The sequence below is a fragment of the Stigmatopora nigra genome, chromosome 17, assembly GCF_051989575.1.
Source record: "Stigmatopora nigra isolate UIUO_SnigA chromosome 17, RoL_Snig_1.1, whole genome shotgun sequence".
Classification (NCBI taxonomy): Eukaryota; Metazoa; Chordata; class Actinopteri; order Syngnathiformes; family Syngnathidae; genus Stigmatopora; species Stigmatopora nigra.
This window is the reverse complement of record NC_135524.1, coordinates 1,261,498-1,278,967: the sequence shown is the minus strand read 5'-3', so window position 1 is coordinate 1,278,967 and position 17,470 is coordinate 1,261,498. Positions and strand designations below refer to the sequence as shown.

General features: G+C 38.1%; 2 protein-coding genes across 4 annotated transcripts in view; one reads left to right on the top strand and one right to left on the bottom strand.

Moving 5' to 3' along the window:
* LOC144210250 (tyrosine-protein kinase JAK2-like) overlaps window positions 1–3,894 on the bottom strand; it is an 11,719-nt gene extending 7,825 nt beyond the window's left edge. Inside the window, exons 1-2 of the mRNA XM_077736800.1 lie at window positions 3,773–3,894; window positions 824–1,073 (exon numbers count right to left, since the gene is read on the bottom strand). Of these exons, the coding sequence (XP_077592926.1) occupies window positions 824–1,040 (217 nt within the window). The 5' untranslated portion in view covers window positions 1,041–1,073; window positions 3,773–3,894. The remainder of the gene's footprint in view (window positions 1–823; window positions 1,074–3,772) is intronic.
* On the top strand, window positions 1,506–17,470 carry rc3h2 (ring finger and CCCH-type domains 2). 3 transcript variants are annotated; one of them, XM_077736803.1, is made up of 21 exons: window positions 1,506–1,579; window positions 4,888–5,072; window positions 7,292–7,560; window positions 7,663–7,780; window positions 8,123–8,356; window positions 8,845–9,020; window positions 10,015–10,215; window positions 10,814–10,946; window positions 11,032–11,150; window positions 11,221–11,333; window positions 11,821–12,057; window positions 12,162–12,358; window positions 12,758–13,053; window positions 13,341–13,487; window positions 13,929–14,087; window positions 14,802–14,963; window positions 15,110–15,335; window positions 15,466–15,550; window positions 15,686–15,848; window positions 15,987–16,170; window positions 16,704–17,470. In XM_077736803.1, exons 3-20 carry the CDS (start codon window positions 7,330–7,332, stop codon window positions 16,038–16,040), a joined length of 3,051 nt encoding a protein of 1,016 aa, XP_077592929.1. In that variant the 5' UTR covers window positions 1,506–1,579; window positions 4,888–5,072; window positions 7,292–7,329; the 3' UTR covers window positions 16,041–16,170; window positions 16,704–17,470. The 3 variants fall into 3 exon arrangements, with proteins under 3 accessions (XP_077592929.1, XP_077592928.1, XP_077592927.1); XM_077736802.1 differs by lacking the exon at window positions 1,506–1,579 and adding an exon at window positions 3,862–3,937; XM_077736801.1 differs by lacking the exons at window positions 1,506–1,579; window positions 4,888–5,072 and adding an exon at window positions 6,021–6,302.

Below are 17,470 nucleotides of genomic sequence, written 5' to 3'. Positions count from 1 at the left end.
TAAATGGTAGAGTTGAGGTCTTAAAATACTTTCTGAACAGGAAGTACCCGTGAGTGAGAAAAAAAACACTCTTGGAGGAAGTACAACAAACCACAAGCAGAAGTTCAAGTACTTGCAGTTTTAGCCTAACATGTGATAACATTTTAAGCAGCCATTGGAACGGGTTTCCTTAATTGGGATTGCTTGGAATTGTTTGGGTGGATATTTCCGTTAGCTAGGTCTGATAACGATTGGGAAATATTATGGGTTTTTTTTTAGGCTTGAGTGATAAACAAATGGGTGGAAATATCAAGTACTACATATTTGGGTTTGATTTATTCACAGTTTTAGACTTGTAATTTTGTTGGGGTAATAGCTAGGCTTTAAGATGATTGGCCAAGAGGTTAAGAGGCGGGGCTTCTTGTATTTTAATTGTTATTAAGTTCCAGGTATGAAGACAGAAGGTGCTTTGGCTAATTTAGCATTTCTTTTTAACACAGTCACCTCTAGAGCCAGCCCTTGTTGATGTTTTCGATTTTTTTTACTACAAAATATTGCAGTGGAGGCGGAGCTATAATGTTGGAAGATTTTATATACTAGGGTGGTATCTGCCTATTTAATAGTACTGTTCTAGTTCCCACATTTGGAAGGGAACTACTACACAGTCACCTCTAGAGCCGGCTATTGTTGATTAGTTGGAATTTTCAGTTGTTGTGAAAACAGTGAGTAATACTAAGTAATATAATAATAGTAGTAAATACTAAGAGTTATATAGTCTTGCAGTGGGGGAGGAGCTTTGTGTTACGGAAGACTTTGTAAAGTAAAAATATATATAAAAACTTACCACAAGTTTTGGCAGCAAGGATGCAAAGTTCTTCCGCTACGTAGTCGCCGGGCGGGTACGTGAGGTCACGTTCCGTTCCCCCGCCGCCATTTTCCACGTAGAAAAGGTGGATACTTAAGGACGTGATGTTCAGCTTTGGATCAGGTCTTGAATCGGGGGGGTGGTCGGAGGGGAGGCCATTTTGGTGTAGTGTGGGGGGAGTGGTTGATAGGTTCATGATTTTCTGCCCAATGGAGGAGGCCACATCCACCTGGTGGGGGAAACATACCAATTGTTTTCCATTAAATCCAAACATGTATTTTTAAATATCATCCATGCTGCTATGATGTCTTCCATTATGCAAAATCTACTCCTGACCTACTGACACATATCATAATTATATCATTTAAAACTGCATAACACGGTCACCTCATTCTACCCCTTAATCCATATTTAAAAGTCCAAATAAAAGGTTAATATGACATGTTTAACCCACATAAGCATGTGTCAATAATTCATATTTTATGGTAATTTGTATATAGTTCAAACTAGGCAAGTTTGACCACAAAGTAAAAGCAGCAGTCTTACAATGTGCCTGTCATGTGATGTTATGCATTTAATGGTTATTATTAGCCACAGCTTAGATTCATTCATTCATTCATTTTCTGTACTGTTTATCCTCACAAGGGTCAGGGGTGCTGGAGCCTATCCCAGGCAACAACGAGGACCAGAAAGGGGACGTCTCCTGAATAGGTGGCCAGCCAATCGAACCCACAGGTTAGATGAAAACTTTCACAAAATATATACATCTATATACATACACACATATATACATACACATACATATATATACATACACATACAAATATATACATACACATACATATATATATATACATACATATATATACATATACATACACATACATATATATAGACATACACATACATATATATAGACATACACATACATATATATACATATATATATATATATACATACACATACATATATATACATATATATATATATATACATACACATACATATATATACATATATATACACACACATACATATATATACACACATACATATATATACATACACAGACATATATATATACATACACACATATATATATATATATATACATACATATATATACATACACATACATATATATACATATATACACACACATACATATATATATACACACATATAATATATATATATACATACACATAGATATATATACATACACATACATGTATATACACATATATATCGAATAACAACAACAAACTGACAAATAAATGAACAATAATTTAGAAATAAATAAGTTAGTAGTCCAAGGGAGAAACATTGTCACATATGACTTGAACAGGAAATGAAGCACACGTTCACTAGTCAGGAAACACACACACACATACTTATACACACACTTTTGGCCTTATGTTGTGTGTGAGTGTTTCCAGCCCCAAAACATCATTTATCACACAAGACACCCAGGCTGGTTCCGCACTCACTCGCGTCTTATCTTGGTTGGCTGCTTCGGCTCACTATTATCAGTCAAAACATATTTGAACATTTACTACACTCAACATTTCATTTTCCAATGACTTTCTTTTATTTAACAGCTCAGCTGCCACGTTGGAAATTGCATGTTGTTTGTTTATTTTGCATATTTGCTCCCATATGTATGGTAATGCCACATAATTTTACGTAGTTTTTTGGGGGGTTCGAGCCCTGCGAATTATTATTATTATTATTTTTTACATGTTAATGTGCAAATAGCTTATGAAGGCAATGTGGATATTAGTGGTTTATAGTTGGGTGCAGTTTATAATAGAATGCATTCAGATTTTTTGGCAAATTGGGTGTGCGTGGCTTATTGTGATTAGGATTAGGTGCTCTTTCAGTTTTAAAGTGAAGCTTTTTAGTTTCGACATTGGCAATTGGGTTTGTTTTGAACTTAAAATTGCACAATTCCTGATGACAAACGTACAAAAATGTCCATTTCTGCTCAGGACTGGTTTCACTTCATCTTGCAAGTCTTTTCGAAAAACACACAAACATTACAGCAACTTGAAATAAGCTTTTAAAAAAAAAATGAAATGTAGCTGTTTGGGGATTTTGAGTCATTTTACTTGTGGTGATTAATTGCTCTAATAATAAATATGTCTAATGACAAGACTGGTCTTAACCAGTTGTTTAGCCAAAACGAATCTTAGATTACTACAAAAAATGTGGTGTAGTGGTTCACTCGCCTGGCTCAGGTGCGGACAAGCGTGCGCTCAATTCCTGAGGATGGCGGTATGATTGGGAGTTTGTCTCTGTGACTGACTGGCGACCAGTCTAGGGTCTAGTCTGGGTTAGGCTCCAGAACCCCCGCAAACCATTAAAAGATGGGTGGTATATGGAAGATGTAGTTATGAATGAAATATCTTGTTTTTTGGCCACTGTGTAGCAATCTCGTTTCCTATTGGATGACGTGGCTTGAGATTGGGGGTCCAATCGGATTCCCAAAACAAAATATCCGACCAGCACGTCAACAAATCCCCGGATTTTGGACTTAATCAATCGCTTTGGTTGTTGTTGACGCGACTTTGAGCTCGAAAACTTCACGTCTTCCTCTTTTTCTTTTAGTTCGTATAAAATGTGCAATGTTTTTTAAGCGGATTTGGTTGACATGATCCGAATTGGAACGACTCATGTCGCAGTGCACGGACACAAACTAAAACCAAGACTTATTATGTGTTAGTGTGTGTTAATTTTGTCGCGATGAGTTGCAGAAAAGGCTTTTAATTTATTTTTAAAGGCGAATGAATCCATTCACAGCGAATGTCTCGCTCGATCGCCTTTGTTTGAAACGGCGACAGTATAAAAGGCACATCGCATCTTTGCCTAGCAACCCCCATACCCCCCAAAAAGATATCAAAACAATAACAATAATGATCACTTGCCCGCTTTCTCGTTTTCTGTGTCGCTGAACCAACTGTCAACTGCCGATCGCTTTGGACTGAAGCCGTCCGTCTGCAACTCTTGTCGATCGCCGTCGAGTGGGCGTGACAGTCGGCCTCGGTGACGGTGGAAAACGCGACCCCTACTGGACTTCTCTGTCATAGCAGGCTGACCTCCCACTCAAATTCCCCCACATGAAAACAAACATTTGCACGTTTCATCAATGAGATCAAATATTTCAAAGTGTTTTCCCCTCAAACCATGTGAGCTATTTCCCTATGGTATGGTATAGTACAGTATAGTATAGAACAGTAGAGTATGGTATAGTATAGTACAGTACAGTATAGTGCAGTACAGTATAGTGCAGTATAGTACAGTATAGTACAGTATAGTGCAGTATAGCACAGTATCGTGCAGTATAGTACAATATGGTATAGTATAGTGTAGTATACTACAGTATAGTATGGTATAGTACAGTACATTATAGTACAGTATAGTACAGTACAGTTTAGTATACTACAACATAGTATAGCACAGTATAGTACAGTACAGTATAGTACAGTACTCTAAATTCCAATATAGTATAGTACATCATAGTATAGTATACTACATCATAGTATAGTATAGTACTGTTCAGTATAGTATCGTATTGTATAACCGTAAAGAATACAAATTCACATAGTACAGTATAGAATAAGAATAACAATTATAGTATAAAATGAGAATAGTATAGTATACAATAGTATAGTAGAGTACTACAAAATGAACATCTTATTAACCCAGGAATAAAATAATTGTTATCTGTTGAGTTACAGCTAGTATTTGTACACTACCACTTTAACTGGAATTCAATCTTAAGCTTATATGTACTTCATCAAATAATAATGTAATGTTAGTGAGCGCAAATACTTAATATGCAAGTGTCTACTTGCATTTAGATCTTTGACATAACTTGTAATTGCCATGTTTCATTTAAATCTTGAAATTGATATAAAAATAGCATCATTTGTGTACTGTATAAGCAAGCAAGGCCTGTTCCTTTAAAAGCAAGCAGCCCACGCCTCCAAAAAAAAAAAGCGGCTTGTTCCGGCTTACATCTTTTTTTTCTTCTCCTCAGCACATCCAAGTTAGTGGCCAGGAGTCGCTCGCCGACGCGCTCCTGCCATGCGTCGCGGCTGGCTGGCCGAGGGAGGAGTCTCAACAACCGCCGTCCCTCCGGGGGAGGCTTTCGCTTGGACCACCTGACCCCCAAAAGTGGCCTCTTTTTTGGGGGGATAAAATGTCAGCAGGTTTGGGGGAGAGGTAAGTGACATTGGCAGATTTCAACACATACTCTTGTATTTGTTGATGTTTTGGTGTGAAATGAGTTGGGGACTATCTTGGCATGAAATGCTTGCAACTGGTGCTGATGGGAGGAAGAGGAGGATGAGGAGGAAGATGAGGAGGAGGTAGCTGTTGCGTGGATGTTGTTTGAATTCATTCGTTCATCTAAACAGGACTTGGCAACTTTTTTTTCTCCATCATATCTGATCACAAGTAAGAGACAAATGCCATTTAAAATTCTTCTCATCAGATCAACATGCATATTTTTTAAATATATATAAAAAAGAAACTGACATAAGTGGACCAGCATGCAAGTTTAAACATTCTTATCTTAACTTTAAAGTGTTTTTTTAGGGAAATATTTCTACATTATAGTTAACTGATGACAGTATTTATGCTTTGAATTATTGGATTTAATCCATAATTTAGATATGTTGTCACCTGATCTTAAAAAAAAAACCCCAAATAAGCCAATTCAACAAAGTACAATAAATAATACGAGTTAAATAGTACACATTTTCAAATTTTACTAAACTCATAACAGCATTTACACTTGATTTAATCCATAATTTAGATATGTTGTCAACCGACCTTTAAAAAAATCAAATTTAACCAAGTACACTAAATAATACAGTTAAGTTAAATAATACATATTAAGGACATTCCAATCCTAATTTTTTTGACTTACGATTAATTCCGATGTTTTTTTTTTGCCTCTACCAATCCAAAACCTGCATTTTATCCTATTAAAAATAATGCAAAATCCAGTACTAGAACCAACAAAGTCCAAAAATACCCAATTCTTACAACACCCTACAAGTATCTACTACTGTCCTTACATTCTAAATCAAACCCCTAACCCAAACCCTATGGAGACGCCTCCAACAAAGTACAGTTATTCGTTTATATGGATTTTACTACTTTAGTGAAGTTTGTAAGATGAGACTCAAGGCAGGATGTACCAGTTGTCGAAAATGGGAACAGGTGGCTATCGTGTCCAGTTCAGCCCGCCCCCTATTGGCTTTGCTCCACCCCCTTTTCCTCAAGCCAAGATCTCATTTGCGAACACACCCTGTCCAGAACACCATGGAACTCCTTCATGGACGGAGGTCTTTGGTTATGGCGCTTAAATTTGGGTGCCTCGTGGAAGGGAAGACAAAGACAGGCGTCCACGTGGCGCCGTCCACGATGTCCCCGCGTGGGTCAAAGGTGCGTAACTATAGGCCGCGTTTTAACTAAAAAAAATCAGATTTTTTTTTTAGGGGATGTGGATGAATGAATTTTGGTGGGTTTTTGAGATTTCAATGATTTTGGAAATGCAGGTTTTAACCAATAAGTATGCAGTAGTTGGATTGATATTTCATTTTTTAAGATATAATAGGATGCTAAAATATATTTTGTTACTTTGAGGAAGAATAGAACATGTAAAAAAATGTTTGATGAAAAAAAGGAGATGAAAGCTATGGAACTTTGAAGTGCTTTCAAAGAAATGAAATGCTTTAATTCAAAGTATCATATATTAAAAATACAGTAGAAATACATATACTTGTGTAAAAAATGTTAATCCTTTTTGTATCGTAACTAAATAACTTGACTCATTGCACACAAAGTAGTTTCTTGTTAGCTTGTAGTTAAATATTTCACTAGGTTAGTCTTGGCTAGAATAATTTAAGAAAAAAATGTGACTTTTGACTCCAATTCTTCCAAAAATCGTCTTAAAATCCAACTAAATTATCCTTAATAGCCCACAAATTAATAATGCAATACTTTTTCATGATTAATCCATTCCAAGTTTGAGAAATGAATATATAATAATTTTCATAGCCATAAAAAACAAAAGATCAAACACAAAGCTAACTTTGTGTCCAAAAAAAATAAAAATGAAGTCATAAACCAAAAAATGTGGTTAATCCACTTCTCTTTGAAGCTTTAAATCTCATTCTACTTGACAATAAAAACATTCAATTTAATTAAAGATCCACACATATATAAGTAGTCATACAAAAAAATTACATGCAAGAAAAAAAAAAGTAAAAAAAAAAGGCAACATTGACATGCACCTGCTTATGTGATACTGGTGTGTGCCCATAGTGAGCAATGATGATGTTTCTCCCACTGGTACTCAGTGCACTCAGGGAGGTAGTCTTTCTGCCTAAACCAACAAAAATTACAGGGAACATTGTTTGTGGTCCCTCCAGGCTTGGCTGAAATGCGGCGTTCCAAACTTTGAGCCGGAATGCCGGTGCAGGCCGCCCAATGGACGGACTTCTTGTCCTGTCCCATCTGCTACCAGCAATTCAATGGCGGCGCCCAGCGACCAGTCAGCCTGGGCTGCTCGCACACGGTGTGCCTGGCGTGCCTTCACAAGCTTCACCGCAAGGCCTGCCCATTTGATCAGACGCCCATCGCCACGGAGATCGACTCGTTGCCCGTAAACGGCGCCCTGTTGCAGCTGGTTGGAGTCCAGGTGTGTGAAAAAGACATTTGAGGTTAATGTGGTTCATATTGATCAATGGTTGATTCTATAGAAAAGTGGATGAATGAGCAAGGAATATGTTTTTCTTTTTAGATTCCTGATGTTAAGCCTGTGAGTTTGGCCAGTTTGACGGATGTTGGACATTATGAGACCTGCAAGACGTGTGTGGAAGAACTGGCGCTTTACTTAAAACCCATTAGCACCACAAAAGGTAGGATGATTATGGATTTAATTTATATGTATTATTTAGGCAAGTGGGAAAAATATTTGATAAATGTTGGTGTTTTGGGAAGATGTACCAGAATTTGTGGACTTTTTTTTAATAGTTTAACATGTTTTTTTTGGTTTTGGGATCACGAAAATGGTGTTACCGGAGAGTTTAGAGTTTAATATTTAGATATCTACTGTTTTCAACAGTACTTAGATATTAAACAGTACTTAGATATTAAACAGTACTTAGATAGTAAACAGTACTTAGATATTAAACAGTACTTAGATATTAAACAGTACTTAGATATTAAACTCACCACAAATCTGTCCAATCCCCCTTCAGGTGTGGCGCCATCCAATCCAAGCGCCCTCAGTCGACCCATGCAGAGAAAGCTGGTGACCTTAGTCAACTGTCAACTGGTGGAAGAAGAAGGCCGAGTCCGGGCTGTGCGAGCTGGTCGCTCGTTGGGCGAGCGAACGGTCACCGAGCTCATCCTCCAGCATCAGAATCCCCAGCAACTATCTGCCAATCTCTGGGCTGCCGTCAGGGCTCGTGGCTGCCAATTCCTGGGTCCTGGTAAGACCAAATTTTAATGCCAACTGAGCCCCGGAATGGCCCAAAATGTCCATCCGCGTACAAAATGTCCACTTAGTTCGTGTGCGTACATTTTGCATCACTTCTTTCCATTTTAGGGTCATTAAAAGTCTCTTCTGGTATATTTTGGATTATTTCCTATTGATTTTGAGGGACTTTCTTCTTCCTTTACTGATTTTGGGACATTTCAAGGTGACTTTTTGTTGGTTTTGAGGCATTTTAAAGGTTCTTATTAACACACTGGGAGCGGAAAACTGCAAAACTTTGTACTTTAACTTTTGTGAGCACGCTGGTGTCTGGTGATGATTACTCATAGGGCAGATTCTGATTGAGAATTCTTTCTCTCATAATGATATCAGAATGAGTTTAAATGTCTGATGGCACCAAGCAGGAGAAAATGACTTGGACGTCCTTCATGGTATGTTGAATTTCCTCATTTTAAATAAATGTGTTGGACTGTTCCCCATCAGCTATGCAGGAGGACGCCCTGAAGCTGGTCCTGTTGGCCCTGGAGGACGGTTCGGCTCTTTCCAGGAAGGTCCTGGTGCTCTTTGTGGTGCAGAAGTTGGAGGGGCGCTTTCCTCAGGCCTCCAAGACCAGTATAGGCCATGTGGTGCAGCTTCTCTACAGAGCCTCCTGCTTTAAGGTGAACTTTTAGGAAAGATTACAATGGATAGCTAGCTGTACCAAATAGTTTTTTTTTTTATGTAGAATTCTTAATTTTTTTTATCAAGTCGACCTAGTGGACTCGTTTCATGAGGAAAGTCTTGTACTTTATTTGACTTTTCCATGGAAAAAAACAACAACTCAACACATTATATTTCCCAACTTTGGGTGGATTTCCGTCTTGAAAATTCCATGTAATTATGTTAAGCTAACTCACAGGCGGGCCTTTTTGTAGATCCAAAAGTTAAGTTCACTCAACTAATTCTAGGACCCCCTGTAGATTCCAAAGGTAAATTAAGGTAACTTATACGCGGACCCCCTGTAGATCTAAAAGTTATGTTAAGCTAACTCACAGGCCAACCTTTTGTAGATCCGAAAGTTAATTTCACTCAACTATTTCTAGGACCCCCTGTAGATTCAAAAGGTGAATTAAGGTAACTAATACATGGCCCCCCTGTAGATCCAAAAGTCATGTTAAGCTAACTCATAGCCAAACCTTTTGTAGATCCAAAGGAACTAATACTCGCACCCCCGTGGAGCTATGCATGTATTTCTGTACCTGTTAGCAACTGGTCCACATTACTGCTAGGACACAAATGTCAACTATTTTGGGGGACATAAAATCACCATCTATTTTTAGTCCACGGGGGCGCTAGAGCAAAGACCGACAGTGCTGAACTCTGATGATGATTACTCTTAGGGTTAACGTCTGAGAAAGGGATACTCCCTTTTCCTGATCATACTTTGAAGTATCTGAAGATTCATCACACTGCCTAATAAGATATTTTTTCAAAGTTTTTCTGGCTTTAAAAAGTAAATACGGTCCAATTTCAGCCATAGCTTTCTCACAATATATTAGAACTTTTAAAAAAGACATTATTTTGTTTTAAAATGGATCCTAGATGGACTAAATGATAGAATATTGTAGAGTATAGCTACTAATAATGAGTCAGTCCACCTGATTGGTCATCCAGGTCACCAAGAGGGATGAAGACTCCTCCCTGATGCAGTTGAAGGAGGAGTTTCGTTCATACGAGGCTTTACGGAGAGAGCACGACGCCCAGATTGTGCACATCGCCATGGAAGCCGGCCTCCGCATCTCACCCGAGCAGTGGTCCTCTTTGCTTTATGGGGATCTTCTCCACAAGTCACATATGCAGTCCATCATCGACAAGGTTTCGTACTATCAAACACTATCTTAGAAACATATTTTTTAAACTCACAATTTTCTATTGAAACAATATTTTTTGTCTTTTTAAAAGGGTTGGCCATTTTTGGGATGATAAAGTCTGTCAAAAATGCATTAGACTGATTTAATAGGATATTTTGTACACATTTTTTTACACAATTGGTGTAATTTAACTCAACAGCAGAAGGAAATTAAAAGCTATTCTAGATATTTTCATGAAAATCTTCCAAAAATCCTAAAAAAATGACTTGGTTCATTAATATTTTGATTGAATTTTTGCTTAATTCTACAATATTTTGGTCCAGATTGAGCTTTTATTACATTTCTTGCTTCAAATTTTTAATGTGGAAGCTATGCAATATTTTATTGGCTTACAATAGTGTAAATATTATAATTTCACCAATACTTCTACAAAGTTGGTGTATTCTAAAGTTCGTAGTATAGCGATACGAAGTATTTTTTTTAAGATAAAACCACTAGTTAAGCTTTTACTTGAAGTAATGGCACTAATAATGAATATATTTGGCAAATCCTGTGAATATATTGTTTGTAAAAGACAGAAATTAACATTTATTTCCATTTAGTTGCAGTCTACGGAGTCATTTGCAAAAAGCGTCCAGGAACTGACCATCGTTTTGCAGAGGACGGGTGACCCCGCTAACCTCACCGGCCTTCGAGCTGGCCTTGAGCTGTTGGCTAACATAGATCACAATACAGGTGTAGTAGCGCCTCATAGGGTTTAAGTCAGGGTGGTTTATAGCCTAGTAGTGCTAAGTCAAGATGATTTATTTGAATGATATAGATGAAAAAGCACCAAAATGGGAGGAGTTGGAAAATGTCATGTTGGCCGTCAAGTCTGTGGTTGGCGGCCTGGTGGAATTCGTACAAAACTTTAGTAAGAAGAACAACGAGAGTCCACAGGTAGTCCTGGTTCGAATCCGTGTCTGATTTTGGTGAAATAAGGAGTCAATTTGTTGTTTTTTGTCTACAGCCTCAAGTCAACAGCAAGTACAAGACCAGCATGTGTCGAGATCTTCGGCAGCAGGGAGGTTGTCCAAGAGGGGGAAACTGCACCTTTGCTCATACCCAGGATGAACTTGAAAAGTATGTGTCAAAGTGGCGGCCCGGGGGCCAAATCTGGGCCGCTGCATCATTTTATGGGGCCCGGGAAAGTCAATCATGAGTGCTGACTTTGTGTTTTAGGATCAGATTTAAATGAAGAGTATAGATGTATATTAAATTTGCTGATTTTCACTCTTTTAAAATAATAATTGTCATTTTTTAATCATTTTTTTTGTGTTTTTAGTTCAAAAATCATTTAGTAAAATCTAAAAATTATTTAAAAAAGACAAAATAAACAGTTTTATATCTAAAAAACTGAATATTCAGATCTTTGAATCCATTTTTAATCCTTTTTTTGCCTTTACTCGCATATAAGCCGCGTCTGCATATAAGCCATACCTTTATTTATGCCTTAAAATTGTAGAATTTGACAATTTCTCTTGTCCAACGATTTTTTTTGGGTGTATCCCATCAAGACCCAGATTATATTCAACAAATAAACCATGCTATGTGTCACTTTATTTGACAGATTTCGTCTGAGGAACAAAAAGTGTGCAAATGCTAGCCATGCATTGCCCTCACTCGTTGGAGAAACCTTGAATGTGGAGGACGGGAATCGTACCGAGGAATCCGTAGGAGTTGAAAAAGACACCCTGACTGAAGGAAGTCCTCGTCCACAACGCATCCAGAGAAATGTCCCCAGTGAATCTGACTCTAATGGGCTAACTGGTCCCAGTCTAACCTTACTGGGCCCTACAGAACAACAGTAAGCAATTTAATCAAAGTGAGACTTAGAAATATGGAATAAATGTGTTATTTTGTGTATTTGTTTTTTATGGTGATTTTAAATATGGCTGCTTTCTCTTTAAGGACCCACGTTTCTCCGCCCAGATCTCCGGCGAGATCACCCTTGACCGCCACAGGCCGGGCGACTGATGATGGCGGGGGGCCACATTACAAATACGGGGCCGCCTTCATGTTGCGAGCGCCTCATCCTTCCGGGGCGTCGGAGCTTTTCTACCCGGAGCAACAATCTGCATACGACTCGGCTCACTACCACCCCAACTGTGAGTGCCATTTCCTCGGATAGTAGTGTAAAAAAAATTATCGGACTATGCTAGAGTAAAGCCTTTCAAGTTTATATACAATTGTACATCTACTTACAAAATTCATTGATTTCCAGAAATGTTTTCGTAAATTGAATATTTCGTGAGTATAGCAGTACATACTTTATATGTAAACTCCTTAATTCATTCCAGAACTTTTTTTCATAATGTGAATCATTCATAAGTAGATCAGTACTTTCAATTCGTTCCATAGGCATTCTTAAGTAGAGGTACGACTATATATATAGTACTTTTGTGATGTACTATGCCTTTAAATTCACCTGTAAATATCTTTTTATCATCCACACAATTGCAATATGCAAATTCAAGCCATTTTTCCCATTTTTCCCCTCCCGGCAGGTTCCTACTATTCACCAACCCTCCACTCCCCCCACAAAGCCTGCATGGCTCGTTTCCTCCGATCTTCGAACGTCCCCGAATCCCACCTGCCGCCACCCACCTTTCCCAGCGAACCTCAAACATCCCCTCACCCGCACACCTCTTCCCCCATGGGATATCCCCCCCATCTACCAAAGGAACGCATCTACCACCACCATCACCACCATCACCCGGGGCAGCCACAGTATGGCCCCCTGTCCAACGCCCATGGGGTTTACTCCCCTCTATACGACACTAGAAGAGTCTGGAGGCCTCAGGTTGGTCAAAATACATGAAACTGTGAGCATTTATTATTCATTTCAGCACTTTAAAAGTCAAAAAAAGTCTCAATTCATTGAAAACATAATTTTACTGCTGCTAATCAATGAAAAAATGCATGCAGAAGAGTCTAATGAAGAAAAAATATGATCTAAAAAGGCAAATATACCTATCAAAAGAGCCATATATGGCTCCCAAGCCATAGTTTCCCTACCCCTGGTGTATATATTCATCATTGTTTGTTTAATGGATGTGGAGAAGAACATTTTGCTTGTTTCCATGGCAGCTGTATCATCGAGAAGACGCCAGGAGTAACTCTTTGCCTCCGGAGGTGCTTCATTCCTCAGTCTATCAACCTCCGCTAAGGGAGAGATTCAACTCTCTGGACGGCAACTTTTGCTCCGGATCCGAATACCGCGTCGCATTGCACAGGGTATGCCTGACATTATAATGAAATGGAAGGTTTTTACAGTTTTATTCAATCAAATGCTACTGCATATAAAAAAAAACAAGTGCACTACATACAACACAATATAATTGGAAGACTGTACATTTAATTAACTGGTAATGATGAAACAAATTCAATCCAATTAAGAAGAATACCATGTTTAATAATGTAGTCAAAGTTAGTGTCTACAAGAAGAACAAAAACAACTACGACTTGATTGGCTGCCTTTCACACTCTCCAAAGTGCAAGTACAAAATTTTGAGGAACAATTCTCAACAATTTGCTGAACTTGAATTCATGGAGCCACATATGGCTCCCAAGCCATAGGTTATAATAGATAAGTCTCAAATGCACAAATGTGGCCATTTTTTAATGATAGTTTTACAAGATTTGGTGTTTATGTGCATTTTTTTCTTATTTTTTCAGGATTACAGTCGCGTTCCACTAGCCTGCAACGACTTATTCCGACGTAAACAAGAACAGTGGGCACATCACGACCACCATTACCTCCACCACCATCCCCATCGCAACAATAGCAGGCCTTCTCAAGGATCCGCCATCTTTAACCTGGATTTCAGACCTGAGGTATGCAGAAAATTGAGAGATAGTAGTGGAAGTTCACTTCCAATTTGCTTAATGGAATTCCCCGCTTGTGGACTTTGTGCTTGTGGACTTTGTGCTTTCGGCCTGCGACGGATGCTGTGTGAGTGGGAGACGGTTGCCTAGCAACTGTGGACCATCATATCGTGACTCATCTGTGGGGTGCGTGGGTGCGTGTGTGTGTGAGAGGGAAAAAATTAACGTTTGGACTTGAACGAGCTGTGACTTTTTGGGAATTTGGATGATTTTTAAAAGTTTTTTGTCAAAGAGGAGGTCTTAGTTGTGTTTTTGATGCTAAAAAACTAAATAAGACAAGAAAGTTGTGGTTTTTTATTTATTTTTTTAGGTAATTTGATACATTTTTCATACTAAAATTGAACTTCTCAAAAAAATAGTTCAATTAGCAGCCCAGTAGACGAATAGTGAGCACGTCCGCCTCACAGTTTTGGGGTGAAAGTTTGAATCCCAGATCGGGATCGTCCTGTTTGGAGTCTGCATTTTTCGTAAGTAGCGTAGTACTTTATATGAAAATTCCATAATGAAATGACTAAAAAAAATGCATTCTTAATAAAAAAAAGCATGATAAAGGATCACTATTATTTATTACCAATACCAATTCCTTATGACTGGTCAACAGTCAATCACATAGCGAAAAACAGCCAATCAGATGGTCATTCTCATTTTTTTTGTCTCTTACAGCATGTAGACAGCAGCCCTGGCCAATGTGTGGGTTGCCAGATTCGAGGCGAAGAAACCCTGGCCCACTTTTCACCGTGGTCTTGCAACCCTACCGTCCCCCCTTGCATCAGCCCCTTTGAGCCCGAACCCCCCACTCAATCAACAGCCAATGTGGAGCAACCGGTGAGTTTCTCCTTTCCATCAAGTCTATCGGGATCAGCACATTATATCAAACTGCAAATGTTAAATCAACAGAGTTACTTCTCAACACGCAAAATACAATATATGGCGTTCTCACATTGACTATGCAATGGTTCTCGATTGGGTAGGAGTCAGATGGAAGTAGCGGCACTGCTAGCAACAGCACAAAACACTGGCTACACTCCTTAGAGCGCAACAGGCGACTGAAAGAAGACGATCCCATCATTCCCTTCAGCGAGGGGCCCATTATCTCCAAGTGGGGGGCTATATCCCGGGCATCCCGCTCGGGGTACTACACCACCGATCCTATCCAATGCCAGGGGGGTGCCGGAACTATGCCTATTGACTATAGAGGTACAATAAGTCTAATACTATACATATGACCTGGTTAATGCTGGCTGTAGTTGTTAGAAAATGAATTATCTTTATTAAAAAAAAACTCTGGACTAATTCTGATACTTGTTATTTTATATTTTTTACCCAGATTGCAACAGTCATTTGGATCGTAGTGAGTACAGGTGGAACTCAAGAGGATCGGACTCTTCCAGCCACTCCAGTTTTATCGAGAGGTGCAATTAGCTTGTAGTATATTTGCATATTTTCTGTCTTATTTCCTTGCAGATTTGTTTTAAAAGTTTTATTTACGTATTATGCTTCAATAGTCCATTTAGCTCAAAGAAATCTTTGTTATTTTGTTGCTCTAGTGAGCCCTTTTGTCAACATTCATCAAATGAGAAAATGACAAGTGATCAACAAAGCCATCAAGAATGTGAAGAACCGGAACCAACCAGTTCAGAGCGAGACATTGAGCTGGAATTGTCTGCTCTGGACTTGGAGGACTCGGACCCACGGGACATTAAATCTCAGGTACGGCCTGACAAATGACTTTCAAAGATTGTACACAATACATTTGAGAATACAGACACAGAAAACAACATAAAAATACATAGATTCATATGTATACATAAGGTTGGTATTAACATTCAGCCATTTGTTTTGTTAAAGAGCCTGACAGCTGATAGAAGGAAGGATTTGCAAAAGCGCTCCTTCCTGCAATGAGGTAGTCACAGTCTATTGCTGAAAGAGCTTTGGAGGGATTCCACAAACTCATGCAGGAGGTGGGGGGTACTGTCTATTGTCCCTGATCTCTCCCACTTCCTCCACAGAGTCTAAAAGACAGTCCAGCATGGTTAGTATCTCATCTTCTGAACCGCATTATCCTCACTAGGGGGGTGCTGGAACCCATCCCAGCGGACTTTATTCCTGATATTTTGAAATCATTTTGATTTTCTTTGAGATATTTAATGTTTTTTCTTGTGATATTAACATCTCATACTTGGAAAATTTGAAAAATACATGGTATATATACATGGAGAAAAAACTATACCTATTTTTGTACTCCTTTCTATGGTAAAATAATGGTGATTTTACTCATATACTCATATTTTAAACTTTTCTTCCATTATTTCCAATACACTTTCAAACTTCTAGAAAATGGCTGTGTCCCGTGGACTATATGGTCGTGGTGCTTCACACTGGAACCCCGCCGGCTCAACTCCTAATGAACATGATAATATTTTACAATTTACATATTGTACTTCCAAAGTCATGCATAATTACTTTCAGGTTTCCACGGTGACATTTTAGGTTGTCATTCCATTTAAATGAGCTTAAAAGTGTCTTTTGTGTGAATATTTAACATATTTTCACCTGTTCTTGCAGATCTTCAATATCTTTACAGATTATTAATTTACTCGAGTGAAAGAAACCTCAAAGACCACATCATTATGTAAGTAAATATTAAAAAAATATATAAATGCCTTGTAGTTAATTATATGACAGGTTTAGATAACCAATGACATCATCAAAAATATTAATTCACTTTATCCCTGGGTACAACAAATGTCGTCTTTATGCTATAACTAAAAATAGTTATTTTTTTAAATGCTGGAAAATAATAACAGTGTCATATGATGCTGCAACAGTCGTCATGAGATGTTATGAACAATGGCCCTTTTAAAAAACAACATTTTTTTTCTATGAGTAATTGCGCTGGAAAACATCTTATCAACTAAAATATTAGTCATTTTTTTGGTTATTTTGCAGGATGGGTGGGGTCCTCATTTTAGATAATATCCAAACTGCAGAAATATGAATTCCATACTTGTCAACTTAAAAGTTTTTCGTGTTTTTTATAGATTTTTGATCATTCCAAATTTGTATAGGAGTTTTTTAAGTACTTTTTTTTTTTTGGAAAAGCGACCCGTTTTAGCCATTTTGGCATCCGTCATTTGATGGATTTATAGGCTTGGCTTGATGACTCGATTGTATTTTATTCAATATTTTAAGTCATTGGAACACGTTTTTAATGTTTCATGAAGAAGAGAACAAAACAAATATCTTTAGATGGAACATGTCCCCTTTTTTTAAATAATACAGTTATGTATTCAATTTATTTCCTTGGAAATGTCACTTTGTGAAAGGTTTAC

Bases quoted from the DNA above. Each gene is read 5' to 3' on its own strand.
- rc3h2 (XM_077736803.1), top strand. From the start codon at position 7,330: ATGCCGGTGCAGGCCGCCCAATGGACGGACTTCTTGTCCTGTCCCATC. The intron at 10,947-11,031 runs GTGTAGTAGCGC...TGAATGATATAG, and splicing joins TAACATAGATCACAATACAG to ATGAAAAAGCACCAAAATGG. The intron at 11,151-11,220 runs GTAGTCCTGGTT...TTTTGTCTACAG, and splicing joins AGAACAACGAGAGTCCACAG to CCTCAAGTCAACAGCAAGTA.